Below are 15,069 nucleotides of genomic sequence, written 5' to 3' on the forward strand. Positions count from 1 at the left end.
ATAGCAACGGACAAGCCTCGCTTGAGAAAGATTGACACACGTAAAGGACAGAGGATCACTCAAAATGTTACATTGCATCCCTAAAAAGAATGATTGAGGAGAGTTAGGAAGCACAAGAAGGAAATTTTGTTGTAAACGTGACAACACTAGGCCTCACATAGCACAAAATACTATTTCGAAGATAGGCCTCAGTCTAGCGCCATCTTCCATGCAGCACAGACTTAGTAGTACCATGCAGTTTCCATCTTTTTCCAAAATTGAAGGAATACCTTTAGCGGCTGAAGAGACAAGATGTGGAGCTCCTTCATGAAAGCTTTCAAAAGCTTGCTATTGTTAGCAGAAATGTGTGGTGAATGGTGGTAACTATGTAGAAAAGTATTAAAAGAGCAAGTTGTATGCATTTATTTATTTTTTATTCATTACAAATATCTTCATTTAAACAAAAGTTATAGAGGTGGAGGCATTACTTTTCATTTAAACCTTATAGTAATAAATACAGTAAACAGAGTATACAGAATCTGGTAATTGTTTAAAATAATTCTGGAAAAAAACAATCCTTTAAACATTTTTTTTTTTTAATGATAACAGAGAATAGTCTTGAGCCTATGGGAATCTTATTCCATAGTCTGGGGCCCCTATAACCAAAAATACAGTCGGTGTAAGAAATCTGATTTTATTAGGCACTTGAAGCAAGACTCTAAAAGAGCCTAATAATTTAGATGGTTTATAAGGCACCAAAAACTCTTTAAGATAGGTTGGACCCTCTTGATAAAACACATAAATAACTAAAATTTAAACTTCCCACGACATTCAATTGGTAACCAATGCAGATTTTTCAGACTTGGTGTTAACATGATCAAGATTTTAAAATATTTTTTAGCAAACAAGTTGCAATCTGTTTAAATAAACCATAATACACAGCATTGCAGTAGTCTAATCTGGGTATCGCAAACCATGGATTGAAATAGCTGTATCTTTCTGATGTGATAAAGATCTTAAATGTCTCATTAATATTTAAACTTGCAAATGTTGACCATAATATACAAGAAATTTGATCCTGGAACTCCAATTTATTACCTAGCCAGACCCTTAAATTTATTACATAGTAACATAGCAGATGACGGCAGAAAAAGACCTGCACGGTCCATCCAGTCTGCCCAACAAGATAACTCATATGTGCTACTTTTTGTGTGGTAGAAGTCTTGCCCAGCACTAGCCCCGCCTCCCCCCACCGGCTCTGCCACCCAATCTCGGCTAAGCTTCTGAGGATCCATTCCTTTTGAACAGGATTCCTTTATGTTTATCCCACGCATGTTTGTTTTTTTCGTATTACAAACCTCATCCAGTACTGATTTTTAAGTGGGACTACGCTGGTTCTGTGTAAGCTACATATAATAGTGGTTTTCATCTTCTGTATTTTATTTAATTTATTTTTTGTTACATTTGTATCCCGCACTTTCCCACTCATGGCAGGCTCAATGCGGCTTACATGGGGCAATGGAGGGTTAAGTGACTTGCCCAGAGTCACAAGGAGCTGCCTGTGCCTGAAGTGGGAATTGAACTCAGTTCCACAGTTCCCCAGGACCAAAGTCCACCACCCTAACCACTAGGCCACTCCTTTATAGTTGGCAAACCTGAATACAGTGTCTGTGTAAGTTGGGTTTCTGAAGATGCATCACTTTGGAAGCTTTCTAAAAACTGGTAGGGATGGGCAGTCATTTCAAACAAATGTCATTCACCTGTAAGAGTGTGCAACGTTTGCATGTAGGGCTAGATGCTACATATTGTGCTGAAAAAATACGCCTAGGTGTATTCTATAAACTATGCCTAAATTTAGGCGTAGTTTATAGAATACCCCTAAATTTCCACACTGTCTATAGAATATGCCAAGTGCCCATCTGCACAACTAAATTTAGTCATGGGCAGTTATGCCAAGTAAAACTTGGTGTAAATGCTGATACCTAAATTAAGAAAGGAGAAAGGGAGTGGGACTTGATAATACCGCCTTTCTGTGTTTACAATCAAAGCAAATATTATATACAGGTACTTATTTTGTACCTGGGGCAATGGAGGGTTAAGTGACTTGCCCAAAGTCACAAGGAACTGCAGTGGGAATCGACCCCAGTACCCCAAGATCAGAGTCCACTGCACTAATCACTAGTCTACTCCTCTACATTAGGTGTGCCCCGAGTGTATTCTATGAGTCCTGTAGTTACAAGATATCAGCTGTAGTAAGACTGATTTTTCCCTGGCAATATTCCCCCCCATTTTGAGGGGTAGGCACTCATAAAATTTGTTTTTGTGGTTTCATTTTTTTTCTTTGATATGAATGTCATAAAAAAAATGAAACCACAAAAACAAATTTTATGAGTGCCTACCCCTCAAAATGGGGGGAATATTGCCAGGGAAAAATCAGTCTTACTACAGCTGACATCTTGTAACTACAGGACTCGATAGAGCACCCCCTACAGAAATTCTCCACTTCAAACTTATCCAACAATGTTTTTTTGAAACTGATTTGAAATGGGCACCAGGAGCAAGATTCTATAAATGGTGCTGATATTCTGGTGCTGGAAAAAATTGGCACTAAGTGCAATTCTATAAAGGGTGTGCGTCCTTTTATAGAATTGTGCTTTGTCGATTCCCACACTTAGCCGGCTGGTGCCCAAGTTAGGCATGCTAAGGCAGTATTCTGTAACAATAGGCGTAACTTTCGGAATGCCCCTGACATGCCCATGGCCATTCCTCCTTTGAGTTATGCAGTATTAGAGTTAGACACCATTTCCTATAGAATAGTGCACTGCTAGATGTGCATGGAAAATCTTGATGAGCTTTTTGAGATTATTGAGGATAATTCGCTCTAATTAATTTGTGTATTGTATCTTAAGAGTGCGCCCAAATTATGACGCACAAATCTAGGTGAAGGGGTGAATAAACATGTGGATAAAGGTGAGCCAGTTGATATTGTGTATCTGGATTTTCAAAAGGCGTTTGACAAAGTACCTCAAGAAAGACTCCAGAGGAAATTGGAGAGTCTTAGGATAGGAGGCAGTGTCCTATTGTGGATTAAAAACTGGTTAAAGGATAGAAAACAGAGAGTAGGGTTAAATGGTCAGTATTCTCAATAGAGAAGGGTAGATAGTGGGTTTCCCCAGGGGTCTGTGCTGGGACCACTGATTTTTAACATATTTATAAATGACCTAGAGATGGGAGTAACTAGTGAGGTAATTAAATTTGCTGACAACACAAAGTTATTCAAAGTTGTTAAATCGCGAGAGGATTGTGAAAAATTAGCGGGGTTTAGAAAAGGTTTGGACGGCTTCCTAAACGAAAAGTCCATAGACCATTATTAAAATGCACTTGGGGAAACTCCATTGCTTATTTCTGGATCTTTTTTTGGATCTTGACAGGTACTAGATTGGCCACTGTTGGAAACAGGATGCTGGGCTTGATGGACCTTTGTTCTGTCCCAGTATGGCAATACTTATGTAGGTGTTGCATATAGAATCTGGGGGCAAATGCTAGCCAAGAAGAATGTACCTCTTGATTTTTTTGCAGTTCGAATTGTTTCAGACTAATTTTTAAATCTCATTTGAACAGAACCAAATGAAGACTGGACTGTGATGGCTTTGCTGTAAAATTTAAAATTTCTTTCTTAATCTACTCGGGTCCGTCTTCTCTTGAGCACCCTGTAACCCCGAGCTTGGGATTATGTACAGCTTTTCGGATTAGTGACAGCCACTTTTGAGGTGGTGCTTTGGTCGAAGAGACACATGCGGCCCCTGCAGCTGTCCCTGCTAAGTCGCTGGACTCCGGTCTGTCTAGAGAACCAGCGGCGGCTGCCTTGGCTCCCTGTGGCGAAATGCAGCATGGCTTGGTGGCTCTCCAAAGACAATCTGCGAATGGGGATACCCTTTGCGACCCCTCAATGGTTGCTAGTGATTATGGATGCCAGCCTGTCTGGTTGGGGTGCTCATTGCCTCAACCGCTTTCGCAGGGTCAGTGGACAGCTCTGAGAGTGGTTTTACGAGCCTTCCTGGCCTTCCAGAGGACACTAAATGGTCAAGTGGTCCGAGTTCTCAGACAATACGACGGTGGTGCCTATGAGGGAGGCACTCAGAGCACAGCCCTAGCTACGGAGGTGGCCAATATTGTCATCTGTTCTTTGTCGGCGGCCCATATTGCCGGTCAAAGAAATGTGCAAGCCAATTTCCTCAGCAGGCATCGCATTGACTCGGCGGAATGGGAGCTTGCGGCGGATGCCTTTCTCCAGATTTGTTCCAAGTGGGGAAAGCCAGAGATCGATCTCATGGCGTCCAGCACAGATGCCAAAGTGAAACGTTTTTTCAGCAGCAGGAGAGATCCCGGATCCGCAGGAATGGAGGCCCTTTCTCAACCGTGGCCATCAGATCTTCTGTACGTGTTTCCTCCTTGGCCCTTGATAGGGCGAGGTCTTCACCAGGGATTGGTGATCCTAGTGGCTCTGGATTATCCCCGTCGATCTTGGTATGTGGATCTCAGGCAGTTGTTGGTGGCAGTGCTGTTTTGTCCCCCTCTGTTGCCACACCTTCTGCATCAGGGTCCAGTAGCTGGGAGGATCCCTCCCGCTTTGGTCTTACGGCCTGGCTGTTGAAAGGGCAAGGTTGAGGAAGAAGGGTTAATCGGACAAGGTTATTGCTACTTTGCTTGAACTCGCAAATGGTCCACTTTGGCTTATGCTCGTGTTTGGTGTCCTTTTGAGTCATGGTGTACCGCGCAGGCATGGTCGCCGTTAAGAGCTTCTGAGTCACGGATGCTGGATTTTTTGCAGGAGAGTTTACAGGAAGGACTGGCATACAATTCCCTCCGGGTTCAGGTGGCTGCGCTAGCTTGTTTCCAGGGGCATGTGGCAGTATCTTCCCTCGCTGCTCTTCCAGATGTCGTCTGTTTCTTGTGGGGAGCCTTACATCTTTGTCCCCCGTTGCGCAATCCGTGCCCTCTTGGAACTTGGGGTTGGTTCTAAAGGCTATGCAGAGGGCTCCTTTTGAACCGCTCAAGACAACTTCGGAGAAAGATCTTACGTTCAAGGCGGTCTTTTTAGTCGCCATGGCTTCGGTTCAGAGAGTTTCGGAGCGTCAGGCTCTTTCCTGCCGCAATCCGTTCTTACAGTTCTCGGAATCCAGGGTTACGGTTCGGACTGTCTCTTCCTACCTAAGATTGCTTCGGCTTTTCACCTGAATCAGCCATTTTTCCTGCCTTTATTTCGAAAAGATTTCCCAGATTCTTTCGGGTAGTTGCGCCTTTTGGATATTCGCAGAGTTCTAATGCAATATTTACACCTGTCAAACGACTTCCGGTGCTCTGATCATCTCTTCATTTTGTTGTTAGGGCTGCAGTGCGGTTTTCCAGTGTCTAAAGCCACAATCGCTCGCTGGCTTAAGGAGGCCATTTTTTCTGCTTATCTGGTTTTGGGTAGGTCTCTGGACGCGTTTAAGGCGCATTCCACACGAGCGCAGGCTTCCTCTTGGGCAGAAACAGGTGTGTTTTTTTTTTTTTTTTTTTCCCTTCAAGAGATATGTGGGGCAGCTACTTGGGCATCACATCTTTCCTTTGTTCGACATTATCGGTTGGACATGGCGGCATGGGAAGATGCGCAGTTCGGGGTGCAGGTTCATTCCTGAGTGGCCACGTTTTCCCACCCAGCTTAGGGAGTGCTTTGGTACATCCCACCAGTTCCTGGATTCATCTGCTGTTGATGCTAAGGAAGGAAAAATTAGGACTTACCTGATAATTTTCTTTCCTTTAGTCACAGCAGATGAATCCAGGATCCCTCCCTATTATGAAGGTTAGTCTTTCAGTGTCCAATTTTTCTGCAGTGCTTCATTGTAAAAAAAAAAAGGAAAAAATGTATGAACCAAGAGAAGAGAACCTTCATGATTGTTCCAGATGAAGCAGGAGGTTGAGTTGGTCCCTCCTTCGTTGATTCTTGTTGCTCCGGTTCGGGGAGTGGTTGTTGTCTGTGAGGAAAGTTTGTTTCTTCGTTCTGCTTTGGGATATGTTCTATACTGAAGAGGGAAGGAACCGGATGTCCAGAGTCACTACCTTTTTTTCAGTGTTCTCTGTTTCCACCTGCTGGTAGGCGGATACAACCCACCAGTTTCTGGATTCATCTGCTGTGACTAAAGGAAAGAAAATTATCAGGTAAGTCCTAATTTTTCCTTTCCGGAGAAGGGAAGGTGGAAGAACTAGAGGACATGAGGTTGAAGGGGGGCAGACTCAGGAGTAATAGGAAGTATTTTTTTTTAATGGAAAGGGTGGTAGATACGTGGAATGCCCTCCCGCGGGAGGTGGTGATGAAAACGGTAATGGAATTCAAATGTGTGGAATAAACACAAAGGAATCCTGATTTAGAAGGAATGGATCTACGGAAGCAGAGATTGGGTGGCGCCGCCGCTAATTGGGAAGCAAAACCAGTACTGGGCAGACTTCTACGGTCTATGCCCTGATCGTAACTGAATAGATATGGATGGACTGGAGTGTAAATTTTAAGGGGGTTTGATGTTAGCTTCAGAACTTTTAGTACAAGAACAGTGCTGGGTGACTTTTACAGTCTGTGCCCTGAGAATGGCAAGGACAAATCACATACCATGTAAAATGAGTTTATCTTGTTGGGCAGACTGGATGGACTGTTCAGGTCTGCCGTCATTTACTATGTTACTTTTCTGTTTCAATAATGAATAAGGTGTTTTCATTTAGATCTATATCAGGATGTCTAGGGAAGGTCTCGTTGATTTTGAATTCAACTTTTTTTCTTTCAGGATGGTAGTGCTCCCTATGCCTCAAGATATATAGGATCCATGGTTGCTGATGTTCATCGTACATTGGTGTATGGGGGAATTTTCTTGTACCCAGCTAATGAGAAGAGCCCAAAAGGAAAGGTAATGATTCTTATCTACATGACCCATTTAAATGGGCTGAATCAGTAAGTAGATGAAAAATGCTGGATTATTTAAGAAGGTAGTATCTGCTTCAATTTCAGTGTCAGAAGCCTTGGATGCAGCAAACCAGTAAAACATTTTGCTAGACTGTACATCAGGAACAAAGCTCTACATGTTTATCCTTTTTGATTTCTGTTAGCAAAACTGAGACCATTGCTATTGACTTCTTTCACAAATTCATTTTTTCTATGACAGTGTGCGATATAAATTTATATCTTCTAATTTAGGGGGGTTCCAAAACAACATATTTAAATTAATCACATAAATTAAAATAACAAAATCAGATGTACCAAAGGATAACAAACTTATCTCCTATAGATGGCACCCCTTCTTTCCCCCTTAATTATAATGTCCACATAGCGACTCATGTATAGGTTTCCCCTTCCCTTTCCTACCCATCCACTGCATTTCCAGTGTCTCCCTATCCCCCCCTCCCTTCCCTCTGTTGGCTCTTCCATACCTCTACAGGCCCATGCTCATGCATGCTGCTGGGTCATGCCCTCTGCTTAGCAGGAAATGCATCACAGGAGCTGCAATGATGCAGGATTTGAGATAGAGGACACAACCCTGCAGTATCCCTGAACACAAGCCTGTAGAGGAGTGCCCCACATTAGGGAACAGGTATGAGTGAGACATCAAAGGGATGGGGGGAATGCTGTACAGGGGAAGATCCTTGGGGGAGGAAATAGGGCGGGGAAGGGATGATGTTGGAACTGGTATGGGTGGATAGGGATCTGCTACAGACTCTATAGGTCACTCCCAACTTTCTGATCCTAAAGGTCAAAAATTGTGTGATCTATACATGAGTATATACAACAGTGCAGATGAATACATGTCAAATTACATCGTTAGAAAATCTTCCCCCAATTGTCAATTGAATTTGTCAGCTAGCAGCTATGCAGTCCACTAGCTTGTACACTTGGCAAAAAGACTAGTCCATTCAAGGTTACCCTGTAGTTTCACAGTGCCTTATGCAGCCGGCAGGGTAAGGGCAGACTTTGAAAGTGATACTGTCTTTGGTGTGGGAGTTGAGTAAGAAGGACTGCCACTGCAGGAGTGATACCTGGTTAAACAGGAAAGGAGTTAAAGATGACATTTCTGGAGATTTCATCCAGTATGTCTCAGCAGTGGAGAATGAGTATTACCACACAGTCCTGAACAAATCAAGAGAGAAATCCTAACAGGTTTTTTGGTTGACTGTGTTCTTTTCCTTGGATTTGGTATCTTCATTCAAGAGCTACTGGAGTACACTTGGGCAGTTTGCAGGTAGTCTGCAAGCTCATTTCCCTGTGTCTAGCATGCACATCCCTGGTAAATGTACATGGTTTCAAAAGTAGGTCATCACATGTGATTTTTACCCTTACCATAGGACACAACTCTCAAAACCCATGTGGGGGGCACATAAAGGGCAAATCACTGTAACAGTGTGCCTACAATTAGAAGCCTATCTTATAAAGGAAATCAAGTGCTTACTTTTCCTTTATAGAATCCTAGCTTAACCAGATACATGCATGTACGTCAGCAACAGAGCTGATGTAAATGTTAGCACCTAACAGATAACCACATACCCACCAATTTGCATGTCTAATATCTCTATTGCAAACTATAAAATTCCACACAGTCTCTTATTAAGGGGTAAAAGACTTCAGATACCCGGTGCAAATTCACTCTGTCTTGAACAGCACCGCTCCGCTCTGCCGCAGGTTCGTTACTTTACCAGTGCGGTTACAGGCGGGCATCCTCATCAGTCAAAAATCCTCTTTATATTGCTAAATCGCATACATTTTATACTTTTATATGCAACTATTAGCACTTAACTTTTTTGGGGGGGCATTTTCTTGTAGGTTTGCTCTAAAGTGAGCTTCTGTTTCGCATTCGCTTCGTTAGGAGCTGAACCTCCGCTATTGTTGCCCTGAAAACAGAAAAATTGTTTACGCTTTATCACACTGTGTGTACCAACCTTAATTCTCATGTACTCACTTAGTCTTTGTCTACTGCCTTTACCTCTAGCAGGTTTCGCAGTTTTGTTGCTCCCCACTGCTATGATGTTTAAAAGATGGCGCCTGTCAGCTGTTTTTAATACGTAAGACGCCTATACTTTTACCCAATCACCTCTTACTTCTGAATTTAAAGGGGACTCCTACCTATTTCAGAATTAACGTTCATCCGTATCCTTTCTTTAAGTTCATGAAAAAGCTCATAAAAAAGCCTTCCATTCTACCGGGCTATTCAGTCCTTCCGGGTTTAAAGACCTTAGTCTATATATCCATCGTTGTTCTTTTTGTATTAGTTTTCTATCCCTATCTCTCCCCCCCCCCTCCCCGGTATCGATTCTGGAATGTGATCAATAACCGCACACTTATAATTGCAGAAGTCATGTGACTTTTCCATGCTATGAGTTGCCTCTAGGCGTTTGTATTTTAAGTTATGTTTATGATCACTCAGTCTTAATTTCAACGATCGTTTGGTTTTTCCGACGTAGATCTTAGGGCAAGAGCAGATCAAAATATACACCACATGTGTTGTTTCACAGTCTGTAGCGAAGCTTAGCTGATATTCCTTTCTATTCAGAGGGTTGACGAAAGTATCACTCTCCACCATCGTCGTGCAATATTTACATTTACCACAAGCCTTGTGTCAAGGTTCTTGGTTAGGCTGCTTTGTTGTCATTTTTTCTTGTAGAATTTCTCTCAAATTTTGATTTCTAGTGTATGCAATCCTTAACTGGTGATCTTGGAATGCTGGGTGCACCACAAGTGTTCTTTATTAGGCAACAGAAGGGACTCGACACGGGCTATGTTTCGGTTGCAAAACCCACCTGCCTCAGGGGTCAAGTACAGGTGTACTCAGATCTGAAGTACACTAAGTGCCTTAAGAAAACTGTACTAATTTCCTAGTGGGTATTACTAGCAAGGCATTTCGAATCTGGGCATGGGATGGTATAACAGATGCACAATATGTAATAGATGAGGATGGGCAGGTGTACCCCCTTAACCAATTTTGAGACATTTGTCTCTTGAATCCTGTGGACCAGTATGTGTATTTACAAGTCAAACATTATATTCATTCTTTAGATTCCCAATATCGTATAGGAGATGCACTTGAACAAGTTGAAGAAGCCTATTTGCTTTCTAAGGGAGAACTAGTATTTCTTTTTATCATAAGATGTTACATGCTAAACAGATATCTACCTCCTTGGAACACTGGGCCCAGAAATGGACTCGGGTCAGGACTTAGGATTGGAGGTTAATGCTACCAGGCTTAAGGGACTGATTCTTACTCCTTTAGCTAAGGTAGTAAATGCAAACCTTAAGGAACAGATTTACAAGTTTCCCTTTCAAGCTTATATAGCACCTTTATAGAGCTTTCAAGATGGGCATTGGATCTGATAACTGCATAAAATGTGGAGAAGAGAGGACAACATTGGGTCATTTATTTTGGTCTTGTGGAAGCATCCAAAACTTTTGGGAGCGGATATATTGCTTAGAATATTGTATAACAAGTCCCCTATAGCCCTCAACTCCTTTATATTCCACGATTGTTCAGCTATTGGGCGCTCCACAGCTGCTCCAGAAAAGCAATTGCTTTATTACCTGTTTTTGTTAGCTAGGAAATGTATCATATTACAGTGATGTAATGAAACCCCTTCGAACATAACACAGTGGTTGAATCTGGTCTATGCTATGATGGTCCTTGAGAGGCACAGAGCGGGTTGGAAAGAGGCCAGGTGTTGGATCAAGTTTCAAAACGTTTGGGAGCCAATACTAGGACTAGGAGGCATGCGATGAAGCTACAATGTAGTCAATTTAAAATGAATCGGAGAAAATGTTTCTTCACTCAACGTGTAATTAAACTCTGGAGTTCGTTGCCAGAGAATGTGGTAAAGGTGTTTAGCTTAGCGGAGTTTTAAAAAGGTTTGGACGGCTTCCTAAAGGAAAAGTCCATAGACCATTATTAAAATGGACTTGGGGAAAATCCACTATTTCTGGGATAAGCAGTATAGAATGTTTTGTACTTTTTTGGGATCTTGCCAGGTATTTGTGACCTGGATTGGCCACTGTTGGAAACAGGATGCTGGGCTTGATGGACCTTTGGTCTTTCCCAGTATGGCAATACTTATGATGCCACATAAGGGTACACAGCTAGATTCATATTTATTAACACAGAGGATCTTGCTTCTGCTTTGTAGCTGGGTCTGATTCCAGCGTAAGGAACACCACTGGCTTCGGATCCTTCCTTTTTCACCTTTGTTCCTGTTAGTTTTGGGGGGGGGGGGAGAAGGTGGGTTTGGTACTTTTGTAAGTCAGATTAAAAATAAAATTGTTACTTACCTTGTTGCAACAAAGTTCAACAGAATGTTAATGTGATCAGATTTACATGTGCTGTACCTTTAGAAATTTCTGCCTTGTATTTGTATTATCAGTTCTCAAATTATTCAAAAAAATTATTTTGGCATACTTAACGAAGAGTCAGTGTTCAGATCAACGTTTTGCTTAATTTTGTTGTTGTTAGTCTACAAACACAGTGGTGCTCATTTTCAAAGTAAATAATAAATTATGTAACTTTGTAAGTCTGTGCTTTGAAAATGGGCCTATATTTCAGCTAAAAAATAATGGCCCAATACATAATGTTTTCCATGAAAATATATCCACCAATACCGAGCCCACAATCATCAGTATTATCTTTAAACACCTGCCACAGTGGGCAAAACTCTCCCTGATATTCAGTAGCAGTCTCCAGATAGTGGCTGCTGATGAGTATCCAGACAGAACCAGCAGCTCGTTGATACTGGCACTGAAAATCGCCACTAGCTGAATAATTTCGTGACTTCATCTGTGGACCAACTTGGCAATGGCCCCATAACCTTTAAGAACTCTTAAAACCAGGTCCACAAGAGAAAATAGCAACATCTTTAGGGGTCCTTTTTACCAAGCTGCGGTAAAAAGAGCCCCGCAGTAGCGGCAGGGGCTGTTTGTGCCATGCTAGGGCCCTTTTTACCACAGTGGGTAAAAAGACATGGCCATACGGTAAGATTATTCTTACTGTGTGGCCATGCAGGGGGGAGCACTTACCGCCACCCATTAAGGTGGTGGTAAGGGCTTCTGCAGTAATCCGGTGGTAACTGGGCAGCATGTGGTACTAGATTACTGCCAGGTTAGCACTACACTAGAAATTATGGAATTATTTTTCTGTAGCGCCGGACATGGCATGTGCTTCAGGCGGAACTACCGCTAGTGTGGGCCTGCAGTAGTTCCGGGTTTGCCATGCGGCAAGCCTTGCAATCCTTTAGTAAAAGGGCCCCTTAGAGAATGCTTGCATGGCAGCCAGCTCTGTGGGTGCTATAAGTAGTAGTAGTAGTAAGCATCCCCAGTATTTCCTTTGCAGTGTTCAGGGAGGATAATTTTGTTTTTGAGTTTGGCACCCCTAGTCTTTTTGAAATGTTAGTGCTTATGTCCGCTTGTAAACAATCTTGTGAGAGCTTTAATGTCTGCCTTCATTTTGCAGCTGAGGCTTCTATACGAGTGCAATCCCATGGCATATGTAATAGAAAAGGCTGGGGGCATGGCCACAACAGGAGACAAGGCCGTGCTGGATGTGAATCCTGATAACATCCACCAGAGGGTGCCTGTTGTACTGGGCTCTCCTGATGATGTACAAGAATATATTGCCATTTACAAGAAACACCACAAGTGAGGACAGCAAATGCTCCTGACAACCTGGACCAAAGATGAAACTGTGAAATGCTTCTGTGCAAAAATTGCAAAAGCTTCATTTTCATTACTCAAGCCAAATATTAGTATGGCATTGAAAGTAAAATTTGACTTGCAAAACTTATGAATAAAACATTTTTCTATGTAAACTTTGATTTTATTTGTTTTTCACATAACAAATTCACCTTGTTCCCCTCCCCATGTGCCTTTTTACACCAGTAAACACATTTTTGTATGATTTGTTTCAAAAAGCACTAAAGAATACTGAAGAATCCTATATCTATATATATTTGTAGTTTCAGTGCTGTTATGTGCTCTGATCTGTACAGCTCAAGATGGTCAGATTTAACAGGGGAATGTAAAAAAATTTGAAACTTGCTGGAAACATGCAATTGCAATCGGGTGTATGATTTGGCCTTGTAGCTGCTATAATAGCGAAAACCTTCTTTTGCAGGGTTTGATTCTTCTAAATTACCTTTTTTAAAAAAAAAATAAAGTTAAATATTGACAGCTATTTGGGTTCTGCCAAAACAACCACAAAGGCTCCATCCCTTAGTCCAGTCCTTTCTGGTCTTCATTTAAAAAAAAAATCTACGTTACGTCTCTCATTTTTCTTCTTCACTCTTGCTCAAGACTTGCCTACCTTTTTTAAAAGCTGAATGTCATTAACAAAGGAGTGCCGAACTGCAACCCTGGAGATCCACAAGCTAGCCCTAATGAATATTCATGAAAGATGCATACAGGTCCATATAAATCTTTATCCACCCAGCAATGTCCTTTTTGGCAGTGGCGCAACAGGTGCCATGATCTGTTACTAGGGGAGCTGCGAGACTGGGATACCTGAATGGCGAGATGTATTATATCGTTTGCTCTCAGCTGAGAAAGGAAAGCTTCACCTTGAGTTGTGTTGAGAAGAGCCCCTATTAATTCCAAAGTCTGTACTGGTTGAAGATGTCATTTAGGGTAGTTGATTTCAAATCCAAGGAGTTCTAGAAATTGTATTGTCAACTTCATGGAAGCAGCAGCAGTGTTTTGAGTGGCTGCTTTGATTAACCAGTTGTCTAGGTAAGGGAAGATGTGGATGCCTCATCTCTGAAGTGCTGCAAGTACTACTACCAGTTTGTGAATACTCTGAGGTGCTGAGGCCAAGTCAAATGGTAAGATCTTGTACTGATAGCGTAGAGACCCACAGCGGAACCGAAGATATTTCCTGTGAGCGGGTAAAATGGGTATGTGGGTATATGCCTCTTTGAGATCTAGAGAGCAAAGCCAATCATTGAGCTGTATCATCGGGAGTAGTGACCCCAGAGATATGCAAAATTTTCTTTGTGGGGAAATTTAAGTCTCATAGATCCAGAATTAGATGCATTCCTCCTGTCTTTTTGGGAATCAGAAAACTCCTCGACCTCTGTCCTGCAAAGGAACTGGCTCAATTGTATTCTGCTGGAGGAGGCCCAAGTGATCCTCTCTTGACTATTGGAGTTGGAGGGAGTTGAAATAAGACTCTCTTGGTGGCTGCTCTAGGAATATTATTCGCCAATGCAGAGCATAGCCATGTTTGCACTGCGTGTAAGACCCAGTGATCGGAGGTGATGAGAGCCCATCTTTATTGGAATAGAAGAAGCCTCCCTCCAATAGGAAGGTTTGTTGGTATTGACAACTGAACGTTGGCAATGCTCTATAGTAAGGAGTCAAAAACTACGCTGTTGCTTTGACTGAGGTTTTTGGGACTTCTATCAATGCTGTTGCTGCGGATGGGATCGTTGAGGTGTAGCACATTGAAGTGGAGGAGGCGTAGGGGTATAACAACACTTAAAAGGATAATAATTAGAACTTCTATAACCTCCTTGAAACCTTCTAGTAGAAGAGGAAGGTGTAGTATAGTCTATGGCCTAGATAACATTTTTATTGTATCTATGTTTTTTGATTAGATCGGCCATTTCAACTTTTTCTCCAAACAAGTTTTCTCTGCGACAAGGAATATTTGCGAGGCGCTCCTGCACTGGAGATTCAAGGTCAGAGACTCTGAGCCAAGATAATGAGTGCATTGCTATTGCTAGAACAGAGCTGTGAGAAGAAATATCGAAAGCATCAAAGGCCTCTCTAGCAAGATTAATATAGTACAGTTGAGATGCCCCATATCTTGAAGGATCCTTGTGCTTCTTTTGTTTGTTAGCAAGATATTTACAACAGGCAAGGAGCTTTCTATGAAGAAGGAAAATATTCAGCAAATCATAAAATACTCTGTATAAGAGATTTTAAATAAATGGTGGAATAAAGCTGGTAATCCAAAATGCAACTGGTTAGCATTGTGGCTTGGAAAGTTTATCTGCCAAAAGAGTCCAAAGTTCTTACTTCTCTTCCTAAAGGAGCAGAAATAT

At 42.0% G+C, this 15,069-nt stretch overlaps 1 protein-coding gene across 1 annotated transcript in view; it reads left to right on the forward strand.

Moving 5' to 3' along the window:
- FBP1 (fructose-bisphosphatase 1) overlaps positions 1 to 13,180 on the forward strand; it is a 44,305-nt gene extending 31,125 nt beyond the window's left edge. The window contains exons 6-7 of the mRNA XM_030193653.1: positions 6,798 to 6,917; positions 12,483 to 13,180. Of these exons, the coding sequence (XP_030049513.1) occupies positions 6,798 to 6,917; positions 12,483 to 12,671 (309 nt within the window). The 3' untranslated portion in view covers positions 12,672 to 13,180. The remainder of the gene's footprint in view (positions 1 to 6,797; positions 6,918 to 12,482) is intronic.
- The last annotated feature ends 1,889 nt before the right edge of the window (positions 13,181 to 15,069 follow it).

This window comes from Microcaecilia unicolor, chromosome 2 (assembly GCF_901765095.1).
Source record: "Microcaecilia unicolor chromosome 2, aMicUni1.1, whole genome shotgun sequence".
Classification (NCBI taxonomy): domain Eukaryota; kingdom Metazoa; phylum Chordata; class Amphibia; order Gymnophiona; family Siphonopidae; genus Microcaecilia; species Microcaecilia unicolor.